This window comes from Nyctibius grandis, chromosome 10, assembly GCF_013368605.1.
Source record: "Nyctibius grandis isolate bNycGra1 chromosome 10, bNycGra1.pri, whole genome shotgun sequence".
NCBI classification, from domain to species: Eukaryota; Metazoa; Chordata; class Aves; order Nyctibiiformes; family Nyctibiidae; genus Nyctibius; species Nyctibius grandis.
In genome coordinates this window covers 5503355-5526845 of record NC_090667.1, presented here as the reverse complement: position 1 = coordinate 5526845, position 23491 = coordinate 5503355, and the positions used below count along the sequence as shown (strand labels likewise).

General features: G+C 42.6%; 1 protein-coding gene across 1 annotated transcript in view; it reads left to right on the top strand.

The window, feature by feature from the left end:
* The window catches only part of ADAMTS2 (ADAM metallopeptidase with thrombospondin type 1 motif 2), a 180576-nt gene that overhangs the window by 64656 nt on the left and 92429 nt on the right, over window positions 1–23491 (top strand). Inside the window, exon 3 of the mRNA XM_068408867.1 lies at window positions 4197–4356. Within this exon, the coding sequence (XP_068264968.1) occupies window positions 4197–4356 (160 nt within the window). The remainder of the gene's footprint in view (window positions 1–4196; window positions 4357–23491) is intronic.

The following is a 23491-nucleotide window of genomic DNA, read 5'->3' as shown; positions in this document are numbered from 1 at the left end:
AGTTCTAAGAAGTGCTTGACTTGAGTGATTTGCAGCTGGGATCTAAAAACCCTTGAAAGGAAGGCCTGGGGATGTCTCTCTTTGGGAAATAGTGGGATATTGTAGGCTCCTTGCTACAGTTTGGTGCATTCCAAAGGCAAACACTTTTCTAATTAATTTATATTTTTATTAGTCACAGGACACAGTCACTGCTGCTATCGTTATTTAGCAATATTCCCGTATTCACTTTAGTTTCAAGTTGAAAGTCCCGGAAGAGGTGGGGAAGAGGTAACAGTGAGCTCAGCATTTTTTCCAGAATGGGAAGTCCTTTCCACAGAGATGCTCAGTCCCACACCTAGTTCTCAATTACACGTGTGGCTGCAGGGTGGTAGGTGCAGGGGAGACACCACTGATCCATAACTCCTGGAAGTACAGTGGTGCTGGGATGGCTGACGAGCAGTATAGGATAAAAAAATGCTGTTGCTAGTAGTGACTTTTAAGCTCTTAGTTCATGAAAGCAACTACTTTTCTTCTGTTCAGAACTTAGGGAAACTGATAATGGAAAGAAAGGCTTAATTCTGCTTGCGCATCCCCTGGAGTAAATGTCCAGACGATGGTCCAAGAATTTTCTCAAGTCCTTCTAGTCTGACCTGTGTTGAAGGGAAGGCACAGATTTGCTCAAACAGTACATCGTTTCTGTTTTAGTCATCTAGAGGCATCCTCCAGGAAATCGCAGCAACTTTGATGCTCTCTGTTGTCGTCATAAACTTGGGGGTTGTCTGACAGCTCTCTTGGCATGACAGACTGACCATGCTTTTGCCAAGAAAGGTTGGACTAAATGATCCTTTAGGTCCCTTCCAACCTGGTGTTCTGTGACTCTGTGACTCTAAGGGTGATGGCATCCATGGATGAGAACAGGACTGATGAGTGACGGGCATGAGCAAACCCATGCTGCTGGAGCGATGCCTTTATGTTTCTTGCTTGGCTGTGCGCAACACTGGTGTTGAGTTGATGACTAAAAGCAATCTCCCTTTCACGTTGGGTTTTTGAGGGTGTTCTGAGTAGTATCAGAAAAAATGCATTAGGCAATTCGTCTTGAGCTTTTCATGTTCAAAGCACTTGGCAAAAAAATAACAAATCAACCCTTGTAATTATCCTGCAAGACTGTTATGCTGGTTCAGAGGTGGAGATATGGAAGTAAAGAGGTTAAATGTCTTGCTCAAAGCAGCAAGGAAGTGTGTGGTGGAGACATTCAGGAGCCCCACGTATTTCTTAATGAATAATTTATAACTGTGGGTATATTATTAGGCAGATGGCTTGAACTGTGGATTGCTGTAGGAACTCTGCCTTGCCATCTAAATGAATTTTCTTCTTAAAGTCTTAGACAGCCATTTTTTCTTGTTTTATTTCATGAGAATTTGTTGGCTAAATCAAAGACTATGTAGGATATACAATATATAAAAATATATAATTCTTTTACAGTTGAAACACACACTAACTCCTAATAATTCTGACCAAAAATAATTGATGTGTTTCTGAGGACTAAAGGAAAAGAGAAATTCTAGTGTAAGAGACAAAGTTATTTTAGTCCATGATTAAAATGAGAAAAAGAGATATTCAGCCATGTTTGAAGGTTAAATTCCTTCCTTTCTACACTCCAGCAGAATTAGGGATGATACCGCCATGGGGATGGGATGTACAGCATGGTGTCGTGTCTATCTGAGAAGCAGAGTGTGAAATAAGAGCACCTGATGGGCGGCCTGCTCTTTGGCAGTATTCAGGGCCACATGGATTCCACTGCATGCAAAAGGGCCAGCACCAGGCACAGTGATCGGCAGGAAATGTCAGCGTTTGACCACTGGTTTTATGTCTTGGGAACCAGCATTCAAATATCTCTTTTGTTGAGTCTTACAGTCTGTCCCAGGGCATCACCTTCATCTTCTTGGGGGCCAATCTTCGCTCTGACCAGATGTTTTCTTTTCCAAAAGGCCACCATGCCCTGGAAGCTAAAGTTCACCTATAAAAGTTGTTCTTCTGTCTAATCAGTTCAACTACTTGATTGTAAATTTGCTTATCTGTTAATTTTCTTAGAAGACCTAAATCCCTCCAAAGTCCCATCAGTACCCCCCCCCGCGTACAGTGTACAGCAGCATTTCCCCCAGGATCCTGACGTATGGTCTGCATTTTAAACTAAAATCTGGCATTACCTGCTTAGTTAATAGTGGGTTTAATAAATCCAGAAATACATAAGAACATGTGCGCAACCATGTAGCTTTTTGCAAAAGCAAATTCACATTTTTTTCACATGACAGTTGAGCTCTCAGTGTATTTCTTCTGGGCGTATGTACGGCATGTGCAGCGTACTCCGTGCAGTTGAGCATGCAAATGCTTGTTCCTTCTTGATCTTGAGTTGTGCATTTTCATAAAAAGACTGAAATGTCTAGATATCATATTTAATATCCAGAAGATGTGTGTGTGTATACAATTAAAATAGACACTAAAAGGAGAATAACATCAATTCTGGATTTTTCATGTATTCCTCTTTACAGTAAAAGATCAGTTGCTGTCTCTCTGAGTTCAGCACTTATTTTTTTGGTTGTCTTAGCTTCCTTGAGCTGCTGAGCCTGTCTCACCTTTTTTGTGTCGGATGCAGAATCTAAATTAGATAAGAAGAAACAGGACAGGATTTCAAATTCAGTTTCCTCTATACAGGCAGGACAGCATCAGTTTAAATTGCTTCGATATAATTTTGCTTCTTTAATCCTTCCCCTTCAATCTGTTTTTGTATACATTATATATATGAAATCTGGGACTGGAAATCTTGCCTAATGTAAGTTAAGACATGACAAATGAACCTGACATTCTTCCAAGGAGGAAACCAAAGAACATACTGTATTTATAGCAGTAGGAATATAGTTTGCTGCTTGTAGAAGAAAAATATGTGTTGTATGAGAACTTTAGTGCTGGGATATGATAAGAATGTTTAGGTGGTACTTGCTTCAAGTGAGGATATTGGGTTCAAAGGAGACAAACCGGTTCTCCTGGAAGCTTGAGGTAGGACTTCACCCAGCAGAGGATTTAGGCTCCCAGAAGCTCGGATACCAAGATGAAGTGTGTCACAGTGTCAAGATGTTCTCCTGTGCCCAGTTTGAAAGTCCAGTGACTCCAGGATTATCAGTAGGCAGAGTGGGAAAGAGCGTGGTGAAGGAGCTTCTGAAGGTTGAATCTGGGGCTTCTCAATGCTTTCAGGTTAATAGTAAGATTTTCTGTTTACAAGCTAAGAGTTCATTAGTTTAAGTTCTCAAACACAGATGTGCAAACATATGCAGAAAAATTGATTCAAGCCAACCTTCTCTGCAAGCCAGCTACTGGCTGCTGTGACCTTCTGCAGTAGGGCAGGACTGCAAGAGGAGACAAATACAGGCGATCCAGGTGCCCAAGTTGTTTCACCTGCATGAAGATGATGAAAAGACTTTTAAAATTTTTCAGTCTTTATGAGGGTTTCCCTGAACACAGTGAGAATCGCTTTGGTGATGTTCCTTTGAGGTACTCTGTAGAAGTGCAAATTTCTTTTTTTCATACCAGGGTACCTGGTCCAGTCTGAGTAAGTTTATATTTCTTAGCAATGCGCTTCTGACACCGTTTTTAAACTCGTTGTGGCTAATTCTTGAAAGAGTATTTTGTCAACTGAACCCTTTGTGTCAAGGGGGAACTAATCACAAAGCTTAGTTGCCTGCATGTGTAGATGTAGTACTTTTCCGTCTTGCGTCTGAACGGAAAGGCCGACTCTACTTTTTTTGACTGTTGAACTGCTCATCAGGACCAGCTTATGGCGCTAAACTGATCCTTTGTTTGGCAGAGGTAGTAAGCACTGGGGTGGTCTGGGCCTGACAGATAGCTAAGGTCATAGTAACTTTCACTGTAGCTGGTTTCTAATGGGGAGTGTATTTCCTAGACAGATTCTTAGACCTGTACTTTGCTCATGTGGTTCGAGAAGTCCTTTAGGTTCAGGGTTGTACCTTTTGTCCTTTCTTGTCAAGTTGAGGAAATGATGTGTCGTTTTGCTCTAATAAAGAATTCACCTGGTTTTCTCTCTGCATCCTAATTGCTCTCTAGAGAGCACTAAAGTGTGCTTAAGCATATTGTAACTGTTTACTCACGACGTCTGCTGTATGTGCAGTAACGCAAAATGTTCGATCTCTGCCCTGTCGCTGCAGGCTGGCATGATTCGCACAGACAAGGACGAGTTCTTCATTGAACCTCTGGAGAAGGGGGCCCACGAGGAGGAGGAGGGAGGAGGCAGAACGCATGTGGTCTATCGCAGAGCAGCTGCCAAGAAACAGCTTCCTATTGAGAACGCGGATGGCCTGCATAAAGGTAAGGCAGAGATGATAATGCCAGCTCATGTATGAAGTGTAGCTGAAGGCACATAGCCAATGTGATCAGCTGTCTCTGGGTTTTTTATCCTTGAAAATGGAAAAGTGTTCTCCTCCCTCTGTGGATGAAAATGTAGGGAAGGAGTGTAATGCTTTACCCGGGGTAAGCAAGCACTGCAGCAACCAAAACCATCTCCAGGATGGTGGAACTGTGCATGCTTTAAAGAGTATCCTTGACTCCAGAGGTAGCCAGCATAAAGTTGTGTATCCCATTGAGTCCCGGGGTCAGAGCAGAAGAAGGAGATGGTGGGTGAAGCAGCAGCGCAGAGGTGGCTGTGCGCACTGGGGCCAGGTAGCAGTGCTGGCTTTGCAAAGGCCGTGTTGGAAGGCTGCAGCAAGGACACCAAGGCTGACATGGTACATGGGCTTTTCATTGACAGTGTCTTTGAGCAGGATTTAATCCCAACACGGAAATAATGGTATCTTCAGATATGAACACAAAATTTCTTGATTGATTTATGTGTTTCCAAGTGTGGAATTTAATGTACTAAGTATGTGATAGACAGTGATGGAATAACAGGAGCTAAACATAAACACCTGTTCTGTGTATATTTTTGTTTTCTCTGGTAACTGCTTGTATGTTGCACCTTTTTTTTCTGAATAAATAAGGGATGCGAATCTGGTAAGTGGATGTTTTGACAGCTGATGTTAACACTGAGATTAACTGGGTCGTTTGAGTGGAAACAACAAAATAGCTACATTTTTGTTCCAAATGTGTGTACCAAACTGCAGTTATTGGCCACTCCTACCCTGATATTATCTTATTTCACTATAGTACGTTTTCAAGTATAATGCCGTGTGTTAGATTGTCCTTTGTAGAAATCTTCCCAGTGATCCCCATCCCTCTACTATGCTACCTTAATCATTTTCAAATCATTTTACCTGTTGTAAAAATTCTACTCTGTAGTCTTCCATATAGTAATTCCTAGAAGCCACTTGAAGGAACAGATAGTCACAGAGATGAGGCACTGAAATTAGGGCCAAGTGAACAATACAGATTTCTCAATGTTCAAGATGGAATGGGGAAAAGAAAACAAGCACTAGGATTCCACTATTTTTTTTTTTTCCACTTTGGCCGTCAAAATGACCCATGACTGACACAGTGCTGTGTTGGGCTCTTCTGGTTGCCTTTGTACTCATTCTGGAGCAGAGCTGGGGAACGCAGGAGTCTGCCACAATCCCAGAATCATAGGATGGAAGTTGCTCTGTTAGTAGACGTTTATGAAATTCTTGCAGTGTTGGAAAATATCAGTCAGTCACCGTGTTTCCTCTTAAACAAAAGAGACTTGATTTTATTCACACCTTATGGCAATATTTTTGGTTTTGGATGGTAAACATTCCTCAGGAGTAGGAGTCTGGTACACAGAAAAGCATAAATTGTCGATCAGCTCCAGTTATTGGCATGTGGTACCTGCTAGAGGAAGGCTCTGGCAGCAGTATCTGAGAACACCTCTGAAATGCAGCGCTGTGCTGCGGGGCTTCTCGTGGAGCTGATGGCAGGGCTGCTCGTGGGCTGCCCGTCGTGACTGGCGCAAAGCTACACGCGGTGTGTGATGCCACCGGGCTTCTGCGTCTGTCACCTCACCTGTGCTGTGCGCTCGCCTGAGGACTGAAGTCTGTAGGCTCTGGTACAAAGGCACCAAGTAATAACAGCCCTCAGCCAGCACTGTGGGATTAAAAAGCAAAAGTGAGGCTAAACGCATGCAGGCAGGGCTGAGATGTAGCACTGACCATGTCTGGAACAGCAGGTGTCGGTGATAGGTGGGAATAGTTGTGATTTTTCATATTTCAAATTTTAAAATAAAAAAAAAAATGCGAAGAGTAGTAATCTTCCCTTCCATCCACCATCTTTTGATTTGTTAAATCGATTAAAGATTAGGTCTTGTTTTGGAAAAAAACCCACTATACTGTACGGGGTTTTTTTCCATGACATTCTCTTTACGTTTAACAAAAAAAAGTGAACAGCCACTCCAAAACTTGTCTGTTCTCCTCCACTTTTTATTAAACCTGGCTTCCCACCTCTGCCTTGCTCTAGGCAACAGGCATGGAAAAGACATGCTTTCAAAAACTGTAATTTTATTTTCCAGTTTGTCTTTTTCCAGAACGCATCTAGTTTTGGTGAACAAACATCTAAATATTTAGTGGCTGGGCATTGATAAGCACGCTGTGCTGCGTGTTTCCATAGTGCTCTAAATGAATCAATGGGCTTATTTAGGAAATACTTAGTAGGACACTTTCAGCATGCTGTATCTATTAAAAAAAAAAGAGGTTAACCAAGGGCACTCCCCCTCTTCCACCATCCCTGGAGACAACTGCATTGTTGAGAAGTTCCATAAATTTACATGTGATGAATTGTAACACTTGGACTATTTTTAAAAGTCCAGCCTCCAGGAATCTTATGAATATGTGATGATTATTTTTTTTCTCTAGGTGAGCTTGTGGCTCTTTTAACTGTTGATAAAAACTTTGTAGTTTCTGACTGTGTAAATATTTTAAAGTAATGAGTAACACGAAGTATGTAGCATCCCATAATTTTTAAGACAGCATCTTTCAAAATCCCATGATATGTTAATTTAATCCCATGATTTGGGAGGGGATTGTGAGTCATGATTTTTGAATGTTTGGGTTTGGATAGATAGATACAAATTCCTTATAAACTTTCCTGTCTCTGGCACTCTTTTCACAAGAAATAGGACAAGCTGTTCTCTCTCCAGTGAAACGGGAGGTGAAGGAATTGAAAGCTCCATGAACTTGGGGCTACCCAGGGAGGTGGTGGAGTCACCATCCCTGGAAGTCTTTAAGAAAAGACTAGATGTGGCACTTAGTGCCATGGTCTAGTTGACACAGTGGTGTTAGGTCAAAGGTTGGACGCAGTGATCCCAGAGGTCTCTTCCAACCTAGCTGATTCTGTGATTTTCTGTGAAGTTGGGTGGGTCGGTTGTCATTTCAAGGACTTGGAGCTTGTGCTGGGCAGTGGTCATGCCAGACCTCACATGGCACAAGGGCTTTGCGATTTACTCCCACAGCTGGTGGGTCCGTTAGGATGCTGCTGTTAGGGAAATCTCTCCAGGTACTCCCTTGCAGAAGTGGGGCTGGGTCTGTAGAGCAGAAGACCTGAGCTGGGCACAGGGGACCTCCTGCAATGCAGGGCATGGTGCTGTGCAGTGCTAGGGGAGCTCTTCTCGCCTCCCTTCTCCACGCAGAAGTGAAGAGCTCTTCATGCCCAATGTGTTGCCTGAGTAGGTGGTCTTGTTTAGTCATTGGAGACTTTGGGGACAAATGTGCTCTAACTGGAGTTATTCTCATAATGAATCTATACGGGGACATAGTCTCCTAAGTGCAGTTCTTCTGGGTGGTGTTTTGTTGGAGATCTCAGTACCCCAAGTCAACTTGCATGCCCCCATGGCTGCCCAAGCAGAGAGCTCCAACACAGAGCTGCAGGACAGCAGGAGAGGTTTAGGCTGGATATTAGGAAAAGGTTCTTCTTCACCCAGAGGGTTGTGGAGCACTGGAACAGGCTCCCCAGGGAAGCAGTCATGGCGCCAAGCCTGACAGCATTCAAGAAGCATTTGGACAATGCCCTCAGACACATGGTGTGAATTCTCGGGCTGTCCTATGCTGGGACAGGAGTTGGACTCGATGATCCTTGTGGGTCCCTTCCAACTCGGGACATTCTGTGATTCTGCGAGCGAGGTCCCTGAAGCTGATGGGCAGCTGCTCTTCCCCAAAAGACAACTAGGACTAATGGAAGATCCATCGACTGATTGTGAGGGTGAATTCGTGCATAAAGCAAAAAAAAAAAAAGGCATTTTCCCAGCTGTGGAAGTAAATTCTAGATCGTGCTAACAGGTATGGCGAGGTGGACCTGACAGCAAGGTTTTTCTGGCGTTTTCCATACGCTATTGTCTATCTTTTATATTATAGTAAGGGAAATTGATATTTTACTCCATCTGTTTAAAAAATATAAACAAACAAAAAACGCAACGTCCTAAGCCCTGGAGAGATCAAGCTCTGCATCTTCTATGTAAAGGCTCTGCTGATGTGCTGGGTTTTAAGAAGTGGAATGTGCTGGGAGAGAATGGGCGTGAAACGAGCGGCAGAGCTCTGGTCTGGTTTCCGACCGTACCAGGTTTGCTTTTGCATTTACGTAAATATTGGGAAAAGTACAGACTTGTTTTGGCAGCCTGAATCATTGTGTTTTGACTGGTGTAGGATTATCTGGTGTTTGCAAGAATCACAGAGTAAAGGGTATAATATTTCTACATGTTTTTCCCCTCTCAAACAATACTATTTGTTAATGTACTGGAAAAATGTAAGCATCGTATTTTAGGCAAGTAATAATCTGCAGCAGAGTAGTACTGTGAAAGTCTGTGCGAGCTCACTGCAAATTAGGCTAATTGTTTTGGAAGGAGAAGTATTTTCATGTAGTGGTTGATGTATTGCAGGTATGGTGGGAATAAACCCTATTTTTTCTGGCAACTGCTTTTACTACTTGCATGCGTATAATAATTTATCTTCCTCTAGATAAAAATAAGCAGCATGTTGAAAATATTTTAATATTTCCAGTTGAATTCCTTCTTACAAAGATGAGAAATGTTGCTTGACAGCAGTAAAACTTCCTACATGATAGAACTAGAATTAAATAGGCAAGCTAGAGGAGGTTGTTTTTCTTGAAACTGCTGGGTTTTTGCTTCAATGTTCTTTAGATGTTAAGTGAAGAGATGGTAGGTATTTAATTAATGGTTATGATGAGGTCTGGAAAACCAGCTTGATTTTTGTCTCTAAAGACAATCTGATTATCAGGCTTGTAAGCTTTGTATCACATCGCCCCAGCTAAATTACTATGTCTGTTATGTTGATCAGCTGAGAGGAAATGATTATACTAAAACTTCCTTAGGGTTTGCCTTCTCTCTGAAAATCATCATCTAAATACGCTGCTCTGAGTTTTATTGTATGGCTTGACTGACGAGAAACAGAAACTCAGCTTTAGCTGACAGTTTTATTTACTGTGCAGATGAAAGATGACCTTAGCCAGGAACAGTTGATTACTGAGGAAGACAGCAAGGTAACTCTCCAAATGTGCTTGAACCAGGCAGATTGTTGTTTCTTTAACTGCTAATTAAATGCCTTGGAATGGCCAAACCCAATCTGACACAAGTCCCATCACGAATATACTCTGTGCTGACGGGATGGACAGACTCACCGCCTCTGCCGGAGACTCGTGACGCCTTCCCAGGGGCAATACTGGGGTTTGCTTGTGGTCGGACCTTCAGAGGGGTGGTGGCTTGGCGCTGAAAGATGTGATCATTTTGAGCGACCCTGTGATGTACTTTTGGGGGCAAAAAATGTCCTTTGTGGTTTTTAATGTTTCCGCCTCTTTCCTTGTTTTTTATGTCGAGGGTGGCTAACACCCCCCCAGCCATAAACACACACCAGTCAGGTAGAAGAACAGAAATAAGAAGTTGCTGCTTCTACTCAATAGAGGCAACCAGCTCCTTTCTGACAGGTAGCCAAACCTCATCAGAGCGGAGCTGCTCCTCAGGCCTGGTATTGACATCTCCTGCCCCTCTGCAATGCAAAAGGAGAGAAGCCTTTCCCCTTCCTCACACTGATGGGACATTCAGGAGTCCCAAGGGGTTGGGGCCAATTCAGCAGGAGGGAAATCCATGTCAGTTTAAGCTGAAATGACCAAACACTAGAAGATGTTGGAAAAGATGAAAAAGTTAAAAATTTGATCAAGTTGTAACAACTCAGTTGCCAGAGCTTTGCAGGTTTTCAAGATGATATTTCAGAGGAAGACTCCTCCATCATAGTCCATCAAACTGTCAATGCCATTGATTTACTAATGTATTTAAATTACTTTTTAGAAACCAGCGAGCATCTGGTGTATATTTTTCTGGATCGCCCGAAATGACACTCAGATTGGCTGCAGGCTGGCTGGTTGCCATTCTAATTTACAGAAACTTTCCTGGTTACCTTTGCAGGGGAACAGTTCCTTCAGGAAACTGAAGTTTCTCCAAATTCAATCAATATTTCCTCTCAGCATGTACTCCTGCTGATTAATTACTGTTCCCTTATTTTGCAGTCAGTAAAGCACTGATGACAATATTTTTTGTCTCCTTCCTACATCATCTGTGCATGATAAATACATCTGTCTTTCTCTCCTGTCTTGGGTTTTCTCTGAATTTCACATTGCAGATTCATGGGGCTTTTCTGGGAACAGAAAGATTGAGAATTCAGCTGTGAATCAACTTCTGAATAAGAAGCAAGGTTATGCACTCATGAAAAAAGAAGTCTCCAGAGAGCAGTATTAGGCAATCGGATGTCACCCTTCCCACCCATAGGCACAGCTGATGAAGCAGTTCTTTGCTAGCACAGGCAAATAAGACCCATGCAGCAATTTTAATATGAGACTTTAGGATAAATCTAAAGGTTTCTATTTTTATAACAGTACAATAAATCACCTGGGATGATTAGGTGAAGGCTAATGAACAATGCTCTTACATGTGCTTGTTGTGAAATACAAGGAATAGCCTCTTTTTTCCAGAGTTGATGGAATTTTCTGCCATAGACCTCCCCAGCGAGTGACCTTAGCTGGGCCACAGAATGATCTCGGGTAGAAAGTCAACCCTCCCAGTGCTTCTGGGACAGTCAGTTTTCTTTTGCCTGGAAATAAAATTATTATGAAATTAACTGAACTTTTTTTTTTTTTTAATACTAGTAATTTTGCTGTGTTTTTTCGGAGGGGAAGAGAAGTGCTCATGAAACTAAAGATGCGTGGTGATGCTTATGATTATCAGGACCACAGTAAAGCTGTGTGGGCTACTTTTACAGTGGGCTTTTTTGAATTTTTGAGTGCTTTGGAAAGTATATTGCATCTTCAAAGGATTTTTCCATTTAATTAAACATCTTCTTTTTCCAGATGCTAAAAATTGCTTTCAGAATGATTGAACGTTCATTAAATACTTTTGTATTATTATTTCTTTGTGACATCAAATGCTGTAGTCAGTGCATTCAGTGTAGTCAGCAGTACAACCTGAAGGGAGGCTGTAGTGAAGTGGGAGTCGGCCTCCTGGGCAACTAGCGATAGGACAAGAGGACACAGCCTCAAGCTTCACCAGGGGAGGTTCAGGTTGGACATTAGGAAGCATTTCTTTTCAGAAAGGGTCATTAGACATTGGAAGGGGCTGCCCAGGGAGGTGGTGGAGTCACCATCTCTGGAGGTGTTTAAGAAAAGACTGGACATGGCACTTAGTGCCATGGTCTAGTTGACATGGTGGTGTCAGGGCAATGGTTGGACTCGATGATCCTAGAAGGCTCTTCCAACCTGGTTGATTCTGTGATTTTGTGCAGCACCGTTTTGTTTCAGCAGTAACAGGAATCCTCTCCTAGATCAGTACAATCGGTGGGGCAGCCTGGAGCGATGCAGAGCGCTGCGCGGCACGGCGATGCTGCGGCTGGGACGGGAGCAGGGAGAGCTGGAGTGCGGGGCCGGCCCGTGGGGCAGAGCTGTCACCTCCCTCTCCCATATGCCCCCCAAAACTGCAGTCATTCCTGTAATAAACCGTCACTAAACATGGAACACAGGAACATAATAATAGTATGTTAAGAAGCTCAGTTTCTATATTTGTCCCCACGTTTCTCATCAGATAGTGTGAGATTCATGTGGACTTCGAGGAAACACTTAAGCTCATGCTTAACTTTAAGCAGGTACTTAAGTCAAATCTATTTCAGTGGGATTCAGATGTGTACCTTAGGCTGCAAGTTTTTTTATTCTGAATGGAGGTGGGTTTCTGTTTTGGTTCTGAGGCAAGATACCAGAGCAAGTTACTTCCATTTAGATATGCACGAATTAAAGGTGAACAACTTATTTATGCTTATTGAAGTATCACTGATTTGCTTGTATCATTAGCTAAGGTAGAAATAAAATTAACTTCATTCTCAACTGATGAGTTCATTTTAGCCTCTCTACTAAATTCAAACACTATGATGAGGCTCTCCTAAGTGATTGTTGTGAACAGCTTACAGCTGGAGCTGAATATTACCAAATGTTGCTAAATATACAAAATGACAGTAAAGCTGATATTGTTCTATAAAACAACAGTTTCCAGTTCTCATACAAATACTCCTGCAAAATTTTTGTGAGAAGCTCTGGTGTAAGCGTGGGGAAAGTGCTCATTTTTATTTTTCACATTTTTCTGTCAATTAATTCAGCACTAGGGGTGTGTAAAACTAAGCTTGATTAATCACTTGTTTATTTATGTTTACATTTAGGCAACACTTGTTTGTTTATAGATACATTTATAGTGACAAAACATTTTACAACAGTTTTCATTAAGATTTGTTTTTATTCTTCCTTATAATATCCATTGATCTCACAAACCTTAATGCATTTAGTCTGTCAGTCTCCTGGGAGGAAAGAGAGAACAAAATATTTGCCTTTTGGACAAGAGTAACATAAACCTTGTTTTTACTGAAAGCCGATCCTGTTTCTTGCTGGTAATAGCCCGGTGTAAGAGCAGAGTTCATCGGAGCAGCAGTTCATAAGTCAGACCTTGCCTTCAGAGCCCCACGCGAGCGCTTGCGTGTGTGAGCGTGTGCAGCTGCCCACAGGCATGTGAGGAGTTGGTGCTCATGAAAATGTATGTGCACACCCACACGGTTTTTGCAATTTCACATTTACTGGTGAAGTGTCATCCTATTGGGGTTTGTTTATTTACAAGCTGTGTTCATGTTGTCCAACCTGCTGAGAAAGACAGAGGATGGCAATGAGCCAGCGGGTGCTGATGTCTCTGCCAAGCACCAAAGGAGCAGAAACTTGTTCACAGAAAGACCTTAATATTCTCTCCTGACAAACCAAAAGTGTTCTGCAACCCGTATCTCCATTTAGGAAATGGATTCTGAAACTGAGAATTCAAAAATATGGGTAGCATGTAGTGTTTGCTGTTCTGTACCATGGGATTCAAACTCTGTGTTTGATAACAATACGCAAAATAGCATCTGGTATGCGTCACTAAAATAAGCTCTAGTAGAAAATACCGATAAACATTTTCTGTTTAAAATGTTTTCTGACTAAATGTGGCAAAATCTTGTCTGCTGTCCATGATAATGATGATAAAGTGGTTTGACCAGGCTAAAAGCTCCAGGCATTGTCAAATGAAAGCAATGGGCAAGCCCAGAGCTGCAAGTGAGATGGATATCCTTCAAACATCTAAATTTCTCTCATTTCTTGCAACAGAAGAGCCACATGTGAGGCCTTGTGAAGTGGTCCAAGGATTAAAAATGTATTGCAGCTGATTCTGACTGTTCTCAGCTGTGTGAAATGAGCTCCTCGGTGGTCAGTCACCGAAGAAATGCTGTGTGCTGCTGGTGTCTCGGTGCTTGCAGAAGGGGCACTGGAAGGGTCACTGCATTTGTAGCAGCGTGAGACCCAGCTGGAGAATGAGAAACAAATCACTTGGTCTTTCTCTGCACTAATTTAATTCATGATGGCTGCTGTACACCAAGCACGTCCCTACAAGCAAATGCTGTGTTGCTCATGAGCTCAACGCTGGTTAAAGGGAGAATATTTCAGTGCCTCAGAGCTGGTGCTGCGTAGACAAGCGTCACTGGGGATGTTCAAAGCGAAAGGCTGGGTAGCGAATGTCTGAGCTGAAGGATGGTTTTCTTTAGCAGACCGTATATGTGGTAGGTTATCTATGATATAATGCATTTAATCACTGCATTATGCACTGATCCCTTTAAAGGCTGTTCTTCCCACTGCCCTAAACCCCTCTCCCAGTATAGCCATGACTGCTTGTCCTGCCTCCCTTCCCCGTTGCAATCACAGGTCCCCTGTGGCTTGGAGAGACGTGGCGGTGCTGGGGGAGCGTAGCAGTTCAGGCAGCTACCTCTCGCCACTACTACGTGCTGGGTGAACTGATCAGACGGAGAAGATACAGAGAATTTCACCTGCCTTTTGCAGCCAGGGTGAGAGGGGGATGCAGCTCTTTGGGCCTGATTCTTCCCGTGGTGTGTGCAGGAACAGTGATGAGCAGGGAAGCATGTGCTGCTTTGATGCTTAAACTTTAGCAAAGCATGTGTTACTCTCTGTGGGAGGCTGGGGAGTACACCTGTAGTAACCCAGTGGTTGGTATGAATTAGGTGCCTAGTCTACAGAGCCTTGGTTTATAGCTAGAGCCTGTGTTGGGTAATAACTTTCTGTAGCCTTTTTGTAACTAACTCTTGCTTGTTTGTGTTCTCTGTGTTTTGAACTCCCTAAGCAATGCTTGGGGCTGCCTAGATTTTTTTAGGTAAAAATAACCTTCACTTGAAAAGCAAGCAACAGCAGCGCTAACTTTCATTTCAGCTAGTGCAAGTCTCCTTTCCCCTGTGCTTTCCTGAAATTATAAGAGGTGCGAGGATCTCAGCCCAGGAAAAAAACAGGAAAATTTCTGATTTCAATTGCTTTAAATCTGCACTTTGGCACAGTAGTAAACTCATTTCTTCTTGAAAACTTGTGCTTTTCTATAAAGCAGAAACACTGTTCTGAAACAGTGGGATAAGTTTAAGGCAGTAGCAGAAACTATGTTACTGCAAACTATGAGCTCAAACTGTGATTTTTCTAAACCATCATGTTAGAAGTGATTGATTTATAATTATTTTTTAAAATATCTTGTGCCAAACTGTGTGTGGCACGATGTCTCACATACATGTTTGCTGGTAATAGTTTGAGTTTAGTTGTCTTTGCTCATTTGAATATAAACCTCAGGAGTTGTTACCTAATATTTGCATATTAGATTTAAAATATTCTGTCTGCAGGACTGACTTGGGCCATGATGTATTCTTAAGCCACACAATGATTGTTTTGTTAATAGAGTGGTGCCTTCTTGTACCATTTCTGTTCAAGGCCCACGCATGAGCAGTAACCACTAGCTGACTTACTGTCACACCCCAGACGTGCCATGATGCTCTTGCCTAGTTCGAACCCTGCGATGCTCCTGCACAGACCTGCATCCTCATACTCTGTTGCTGAAACTCTATCGTAATAACAACAAGGGCATGGTTTGGCAATTAGTTTACACGAGTCTAGCTCTGTGTTAATGACAGACTGGTCCTCCTCTCTCCTGCCGGCCACACAGTCCCTCTGCCAGCTGTTGCTGTCTGAACTGTGTTGCTGAAAGGGCTGCAGTCACCAGCTGGAGGCTGTTGGATGGTCAAACACTGCCAAGGCAGGCAGCAGCATCATTGCGGCGCTCTCCTCAGTGCCCACGGAGACCCCGGGCTCTGCTGGCTGCGTGTCTCGGAGACCCTCATGGACATTGGCACCCAGCTCCCTTGTCTGCTTGTCCCATCCCCATGCAAAGGGTGAAGTCTCTTGCAGACCAAGAGGTTTCCTCTTTTACTACGTGGTGTTGCACGGCTCTTGGAACTGCAGTGCTTGTTAGTGGGTTAAATACAGTGTGCTTTGTTTGTCAGCAAGTTGTTTGATGAAAAGCCTGGTATGCATCTTTGCTCTTCTTTTTATCTGCGAGTTTTTGTGCAGTCACTTACTTGTTCCAGCTCTCAGTGTGTGCACGGACCATCTGGCACGGCTCGCCTGCCCGGCAATGGGTAGTGCTTTCAAGGGGAAAAATTGTTAATCATAATCTGGATGGCGAGGGGGTTAGGGATTGGTTTTATTTCAGCTGCAGAGCTGACAGTTCTACAGGTAGGTAGTTCTTCAGAGAAGGTTTCTCAGCAGCCCTTTGCAGGATTGCCCGATGGGTGTGCGAGGAAAGGCAGCCGGGAACCCCGAAGGACCAAGTGGCAAGGAGTGAGGAGCAGCGGGCCTTGGCGGCTCAGCCTCTGCAGTCCCTCGCTGCTGGCCCGCTCATGCTGCAGGAGCCTCGCGGTGCTCAGGATCGCTTTCTTTAGCACTGCTGGGCTTCAGTTGTCCTTGGAACAGCACTCATTTCCTTGGGCTTTGCTCCATTTTGCAGGATTTGGCCACTGCAGACTGTCAGTTTTAAGAGACACGGCTTTTTTTTCCCTGTAACCCTGATATTGTAACATTGCTTCAACAATCGTAGTTTTTTAGAAATTGGAGTGATTCTTTACAGAACATTTGAGGAAGGATTCTTTTATCCAAAGAGCAAGTTGCACATAAGACATGCTCAGTCCTAAACATAACCTGAAAAGAAAAGCCTAATAGTGGTTTCTATGAACTGCCACCTGTGGGAATTTTTTAAACTTATGGTCTTGTCAGGTATCTGTGCACCTTGTGACCACGTCTTTTTGCCTGTCACGGAGATCTTTTTTCCTGTTGTACATGTGGAGGCATATTACAGTTGTTGAAGGTGCTTGCTGACTGTGAATGGTGAGAGACACTGAGAAATGTTTTATGTCTGAAGCAGCTGCCTCTGAAAGCCCATCCCTGCACCTCCCTTCAAAAACCACCTCGCACGCGTAGCAGGGAAGTCAGCAGACAAAGCTTACCTTGGTGGGGTAGGGATTTTTTGGTAAACTTTTACAGAAATATGAACCTTTGTTTTGTTTTCTCTACCTCATCCCTTTTTTTGTGAAGTATCTTTGGAAGGAATCGGCAGTGTGGTTTAAGTGACGTGGGGTTTTGAATGGGTCTTTGGGTGTGAGAAGTGGTGACATTTGGAAACAACATTCTTCCACAGGTCAGCAAACCCAGGTCAAGTCATGGGAAAGTGCCTGGTATGACTGGTAGCAACAGTAACTAAATAGTGACATGAGAAATTGCCCTTGACTGACTATTAATATATATGAAATTAACAGGCACTGAGAATTGCATCTTATGAGCTGTGTTTTGTGTTGCTGAGTGGGCAGCAATCCTGTTTGTCTGATTGAGCTTCACTATATCATAGTGTTCATCCTACTGGGTTTCTTTCTTTCTAGGGTTTTCCTTTTTTAGAGAGAGCGTTATTTATAGTAATAAACATATCACAGTCATTCATGTCTTTCTCCCTGTGGAGCAGGGCAGAGGTTCGGTCCCCATATCCCCATAGATAGAGATATCTATCTCTGCGTCTCAGTGCTCTTGTACCCATTTATTCATGTTGAAGCTGGGTGGGCCAAACCCTATATATATGGGGCTTCAATGTATTTGTTCAGTGGCTTTTAAAGCAGATTTTTTTTTTCAATACATCAAAAAATGGATTTTATGGGGATTGGGGAATCAGTTCATTCAGGTGTCTGAGCTTAAAATGATGTATTGTCTAAAGCCATAGATTAAATGTGGGCTTGAATCCTTGTACACAGGGTTGCTGGCCATTCTTTATGCCAGTTCAACTTAGCCTTTTCCCAATCCCTCTTTAGGAAGCATTGACTGAAGAGCAGGCTGAAAATCATGCATTTTAACTTTATATTCTACTTGCAAGCTGAAGTATTTTTTGCTTTGTTTTTCTTTAAGCAGAGTCTCTGGAGACTTGTTAAACTATGAAGTGGTTAGAAAAATGCAGCCCAAAGGCTCTAGCTAGGGGTATTAAATGTCCTAGGCAGCCCTAAAACGCTGCTCAATCTCCAGAGTAAAATATAACAAAGGGGGAAAATCTGATTTTGAGTCACTGTAAGGTGACTTGAATATAATTTCTAAATTTCCAGGTACTTTTCTTGGATATCCCAATTACATGTGTGCAGAGAAACGGATGGTATTGACATTTCCATGGCAACCCCTTGTAGCCTTTCGGATATTGACCTGCAGGTCATACATTACTGAAGCAGAATATTTTTGGAAGACTGGCAAAACCTCTCAGTCTGCTGCAAAATGTACGGACAACAGCACAGCAACAAAATGCAGATGAGAAAACACAGGCTTTGGAGTAAAGTCTGGGCTGAAAGTTAGGTGGAAGTTTTGTTTAGGACTCCACTGGTGGTGAGTAACTTTAAGTGATAGCCCCGAGGGGCAAGTTTCTGCCATTTTTTGGCCATGGATCTGGTTTGTATTTGTGGCTGGATGTGCGATAGAGGTAGGATGATTGTAAAAATGTCATACCAACTCCTATTACACTTCTGTTAGAGGTGTTAACAGACTTCAAGAGAGCCTCACCTGGCTGCTTTCATGCTGCCGTTACACTGGCTGTTGGGGATGATGGTAGGATGTGGGTGGGAAGAGCTCACAGCCTAAATTAGTTAAGCCTTAGATCTATGTGGAGGTGTTTACTGGTCCATAATAACTGATTGCCTGCTGTTCCATTTGGGACCCTCTTATCAGACATCCTGGAGAGAATGAAATAGTCTTCTGTGCTGCTGAAACCCTGGTGGAAAGCACGGGCAAAGGGCAGAGCGTTCCTTGCAAGAAAACTGGTGCGTCTAAGCTCTGAAGATTTGCGGCAGAGAAGACTGATTGCACTAGTAGGATTTACAGTCCTTATGGGTCTCAGGTCAGACAACTGGAAAGCCTGATTGTCTCTGAAGTGATGGTGGGGGCATTTCCAGGAATCTCTGGGAGAAAGAATCCCTTAGCTAAAAGGCCACATTTCTTCCTTAAGATGATTATTTCTTTTCCATTTTTTGACGTTTTTAAAGGAGAGCTCAGAGTCTTTGCAATGTGAGATGGAACTGTACTCCCACCAAATAAATTACAGTGTCTCTTTCAAAATCCCTGTAGGCAACGCATGTTACGTGATAGCTAATTCTCACAGACCTTATACGAATGCATTTTCTGGGAACTGCCTTTGTAATAATAAATTACTGGTTGGCAAGTGGATAGGGTTCAGCCAAGCCATGCACTTGAACCCCTTCGCACTGATTGTAATGGAAAAGTTCCCAGTGAGTTTAATGGGAGCAGACCCAGTGCAAGGCTGTGGGAAACTGGGTGGCTGAATTTGCCTGAATTGCAAAGTGTCTTTGTCTGCTTCTGTTTTGCTTAATTTTGTACCTTCTGGGTTTCATGATTTGCTTTGAGATTCATTTGAACACATTGAAACTAATCTGCAACTTGAAGTTATGTTAAGAACTGAGCGTTGAGAATATGACCTGTGTGTTTCTAATGATGGAGTGTACCTGTGGATGTTGTGGAATGGACCTAGGTATTCCTAACGAAGCCATGCCACATGGTTCCTCACTCTCTAACACCCCTTTTTATGTCTGATAAAGAGATAGCAACATCTTTCATTGTTCAGGAAAAATTATCAGAGCTCCTTGGAAGATATTCTTACTTTTCTTACTGTTTTACCACTGTATTCCATGCATAGATTGTATTCTTTTATGTGCTATTTCACAGACTTTTTCTGCCTTTGGCAGCTCAGCCACCATGAGATGATTTTTTTTTTCCCCTCTCACTTAATGCTTTGTTGATACCCTTCCTCATCTCAAGAAACACATCATTAGTTTCAACCAGTTCAACCAATTTATCATTAATGAATCTGATAAGAAGCTTCCAGATCATAAGCGACCAAGTTATATGTCTTGGGCTTTCAGAGCAAGCTGCTCCTTTTTCTTTTTAATGAGCGCAGTCTTTCTTCCTATCACCTGGTCAGGTACGCCTTCCTCCAGTGTTTGTTACAGATGCATTCAGAGCTGGGATGTCATTTTGTTAAGCTCTGTCAGTAATAATCACGCTTCCATCCTTTCTGGTGCTTTCTGATTAAATAATTTTCTGCATTTTCTTTGTACAGCCATCTTCTGGGATATGCATTTCACTGTGCTTAATCTCATTATTCCATTCATACTTTGTTTTTAATCCAATTTGCAGGATGTACATAGTGCCTTCCTTTCCCATAGTACTTTCAAAAAGCACTGCTTTGTGTTCATGTAGCAGTACCTTCTTCTCATACCTCTGCTCCAGTCTTCTGAAATTGCTCAACTGATTTCAATAATTGAATGAATTAGCATTGGGCTGTTCTTCTGTATGTTTCTTCCATTCACCAAAACTGTTTCAACTCTACAGTGTAACTGTAAGAAGTCTAAAATTTTTACTCCTCAGCTCTGTTGTTACTGGTTTGTTCTTCCAGTTCCTCTCTTTTTCTCTGATCCAACTGAGCTACCACTTTTTTTTTTTTAAACAACCAAGACTAACTTAGGTGTCCAGGTGATGTCTTGGTGATTTCCATCTTTCCCAGATATCCTAGTACCTTTCAGGCTTCTCATCCACATTTTTTCAAATAACCAGTCACACCCCCTCAATATTTTGACCACTGTACACTAAGATGTCATGTTGCATGAGGCCTTTACTGCTCTCATTTTCTTCCAGTTTATAGTGAAATTGTTGTAAGAATTTGATGTCATTGTGTTAGCAGTTAGGAGAATTTCTCTTTTATGGGCAAATTTGACTCAAAACACAAAACCAAGAGGCAATCCTTGTTCCCCAAATCCCAAAAATATGCATTAAACCCAAGCAAAGCACCTCTCAGTTCTGTTAGAGCTGAAAAGCACAGAAATGCACCTCCTTGTGCGCTACCACCAAAGCATCTTGCAGTATTGGTCTCTCCTTATTCTTCCAGAAGTCATTGTCACGTGCAAATACCTTTTTCACTTCCTTTATAATAAATGTAAGTAGTTCAAGCTTTTCAAAACAAGTTTCAGCTTCTTTAGATACTCAGGAGAAGTGACTGTCTTCAACCTGTATAGAAAGGATCTCAAAGAAGGTGATTTTGTTGGTTTCAGGATTAGAACAGAGAGTCAATAAGGCACCTACACACTTTGAAGCTCCTAGTCTGACCTCTGTATACCCGTTAGCTGCTCTCCTCTTGTTTCTCCCCCTCATGATCTCCTTAATGACTAAGTCAGGGTAAGCCCTTGGACTTCATTTCACTTTTTGCTCTCAAAAACCGCAAAGTGCTAACAGGATGTTTCAGAAATGCTGCCAAGAGCTCAGGGTGAATTTCCTTCCCTTGGAAGTGCTGAGCTCAGGCTGGAAGAGGGGGCTGCTGTTCAAATCCAGGCTGGGATCTGCCCTCCCTTTGCAGAGGGGTCTGAAGACACACACCACTGCTGCAGGTGCTTTCATTCCTCTGTGCTCTTGCCCTTTGCCAGGAGAAAACTTTCCTGCTTAGAGTATAGATACGTAGTGCCCTGTCCTGCCAGCTGAGGGGCTTCCATTGGCTCCTGGGCAGGCTGGGTCAGGACAGCGGCACAAGTCACCTTATTCCTGGGGAAGAGCAGCTCTGGTGCACACTCAGTGCACGATGGTTCCCTGCCAGGGTGGTTGGTAGGCAAGGCGGAACAGCACGTAGCAGAGTGAGGAAGTGAAGAAGGAGTGCCATTTAGCATCTGGTTGTAGAGAGAACTGTATGCTTGCAATATGTTTTGCCTTCTGCTGGCAGTCCTAGTGTGAAAAGCAGCATAGCTTAATTAAGCGGTGTCAAAAAACTCGATTCTTCCAATCTGCCTTCCAATCTGAAGTGTTGTTCTTTGCTGATTTAGCTGTATCTTGCAAGAAGTGTATATCCTTATGGCTAAATGATCAAGTTTCATGAAGAATTTCAGTGTCACCTTATTTTTGGTGCATTTTAATAGGACTTGGACAAATCTGTTAGACCCTGGGGATCATCATTCTGTCCAGGATTTTCCAAGCAAGGATCTGTGTGTGCTTTGACCAGAGTGAACCTGCAGTGTCCAAGTTGTGTGGGACTTAATACGCAAGATGTGTGGGATTCAGTGTGGCTGCCCTGCACCACTGGTCCACCTACACACTGTAAACCCAGTACATACCAGTTGAGTCCTGCTTGCTGTGTGTGCTCAGGAAATTTTAGAGCATGCTCTGCACATGTGAGACAGCGCTAAAGGATGCCCCAAGTTTACTGGGTACGTGTGTGGCTCACTTGTTCCAGTACATTGCAGCTGCACTAGATTTATTGCACTTACGGAATCTGTTACCTCATGACTCAGTGCTCTTCCATGGAGGAGTGGTCCAAAACACCAGTAGCTTGGTCAGACATCTGGACATCTAGAAATGTGAGACAAACAGCCAGTGTTCTTTAATTCCACCTGGGCAAAACTTCTGGGAAGATAAAGAGCAGAAGTAGGAGGAAACCTGGATGAACAAACTGATGTCAAAACCTTAGTCTCAAGGACGTACTGTTCTCAAGAGCTTTGTTAGGATTGTGTTTGATAAGAATCAAGTTTCAGTGGTTTTTGGATTGTGTTGTTGAACAAGATGAAGCTTTCTTTGCTAAACTAAAAATGAAGAATACAAAAGGAACTTGTTATTGGGTAAAGATTTTTTTCTTACTAGAACCATCTTCTCCTGAAATATGAAAGCTCCTTTCCAAATGCAAAAGTTATGCAAACATGTCTGAATATAGAAGTGAAACTGGAAAGCAGTGGGTTTCTTTTGCCAGTTTTGCAGGAGGCCACCCACGAAGGTATATCTTCTTTTTTTCTGTTTCTGGTTTTGTTTTTTTTCCCCCTCTGGAAAAACACAATAAATTTTGGCCAAAATCAGAGCCTGTTTTGATTTTATAACCATTCTTATCAAAGCAGGAGTGAAATGTAGTTTGAATTTTCCAATAATGTATAATTAGCTGAAGGGAAAAAAATTAAAAATAAAGTTGAAAATTTGGTGCAAATGATTTATCATGAAGGCTCTAAGTCCTTGTTTGGACTCATACATACCAGCCTTTCTCTACATGAGCATGGAGAGGCATTCAGTCAGAGCGTTTGGTTGATGCCATTTTCCTTGCTATTAGTTGGTTTTGGCTGTATTTTTCTCCTAGTTTTGAGTGTTTGATAATGGTTTGCTGAATTTAAATGAAAGTCCTGTTTTGACTTGACATTTCCAATCTGTTTCTTGACTGTTGGTATTCTCAAATTTTAGTCATCTTGAGAGGCTGTTACTTTCCATTCTGCATACTCACTCCTTCCAACCAAACAGGCAGGAAATGTACTTAATAATTTCTGTGTAACCCAGAGAAATGCAGGATTCCCCGCGGAGGGACGCTTTGCAATGGTTACAAATGATTCCTCTCTCTTTGCATCTGTCTCTCTGCCTCGCGCTGCTGTGCATACCATCTGATGTATGATTTTTTCAGTGTAAGCAAAACCTTAGAAATGTGGTTAGAATGTGAGATGTTTATCATCCCTTATGATTCAGAAGCCAAATACTCCAGATCTTTGAGGTCACTTTTATAGCAGTATCAGTATCCTCT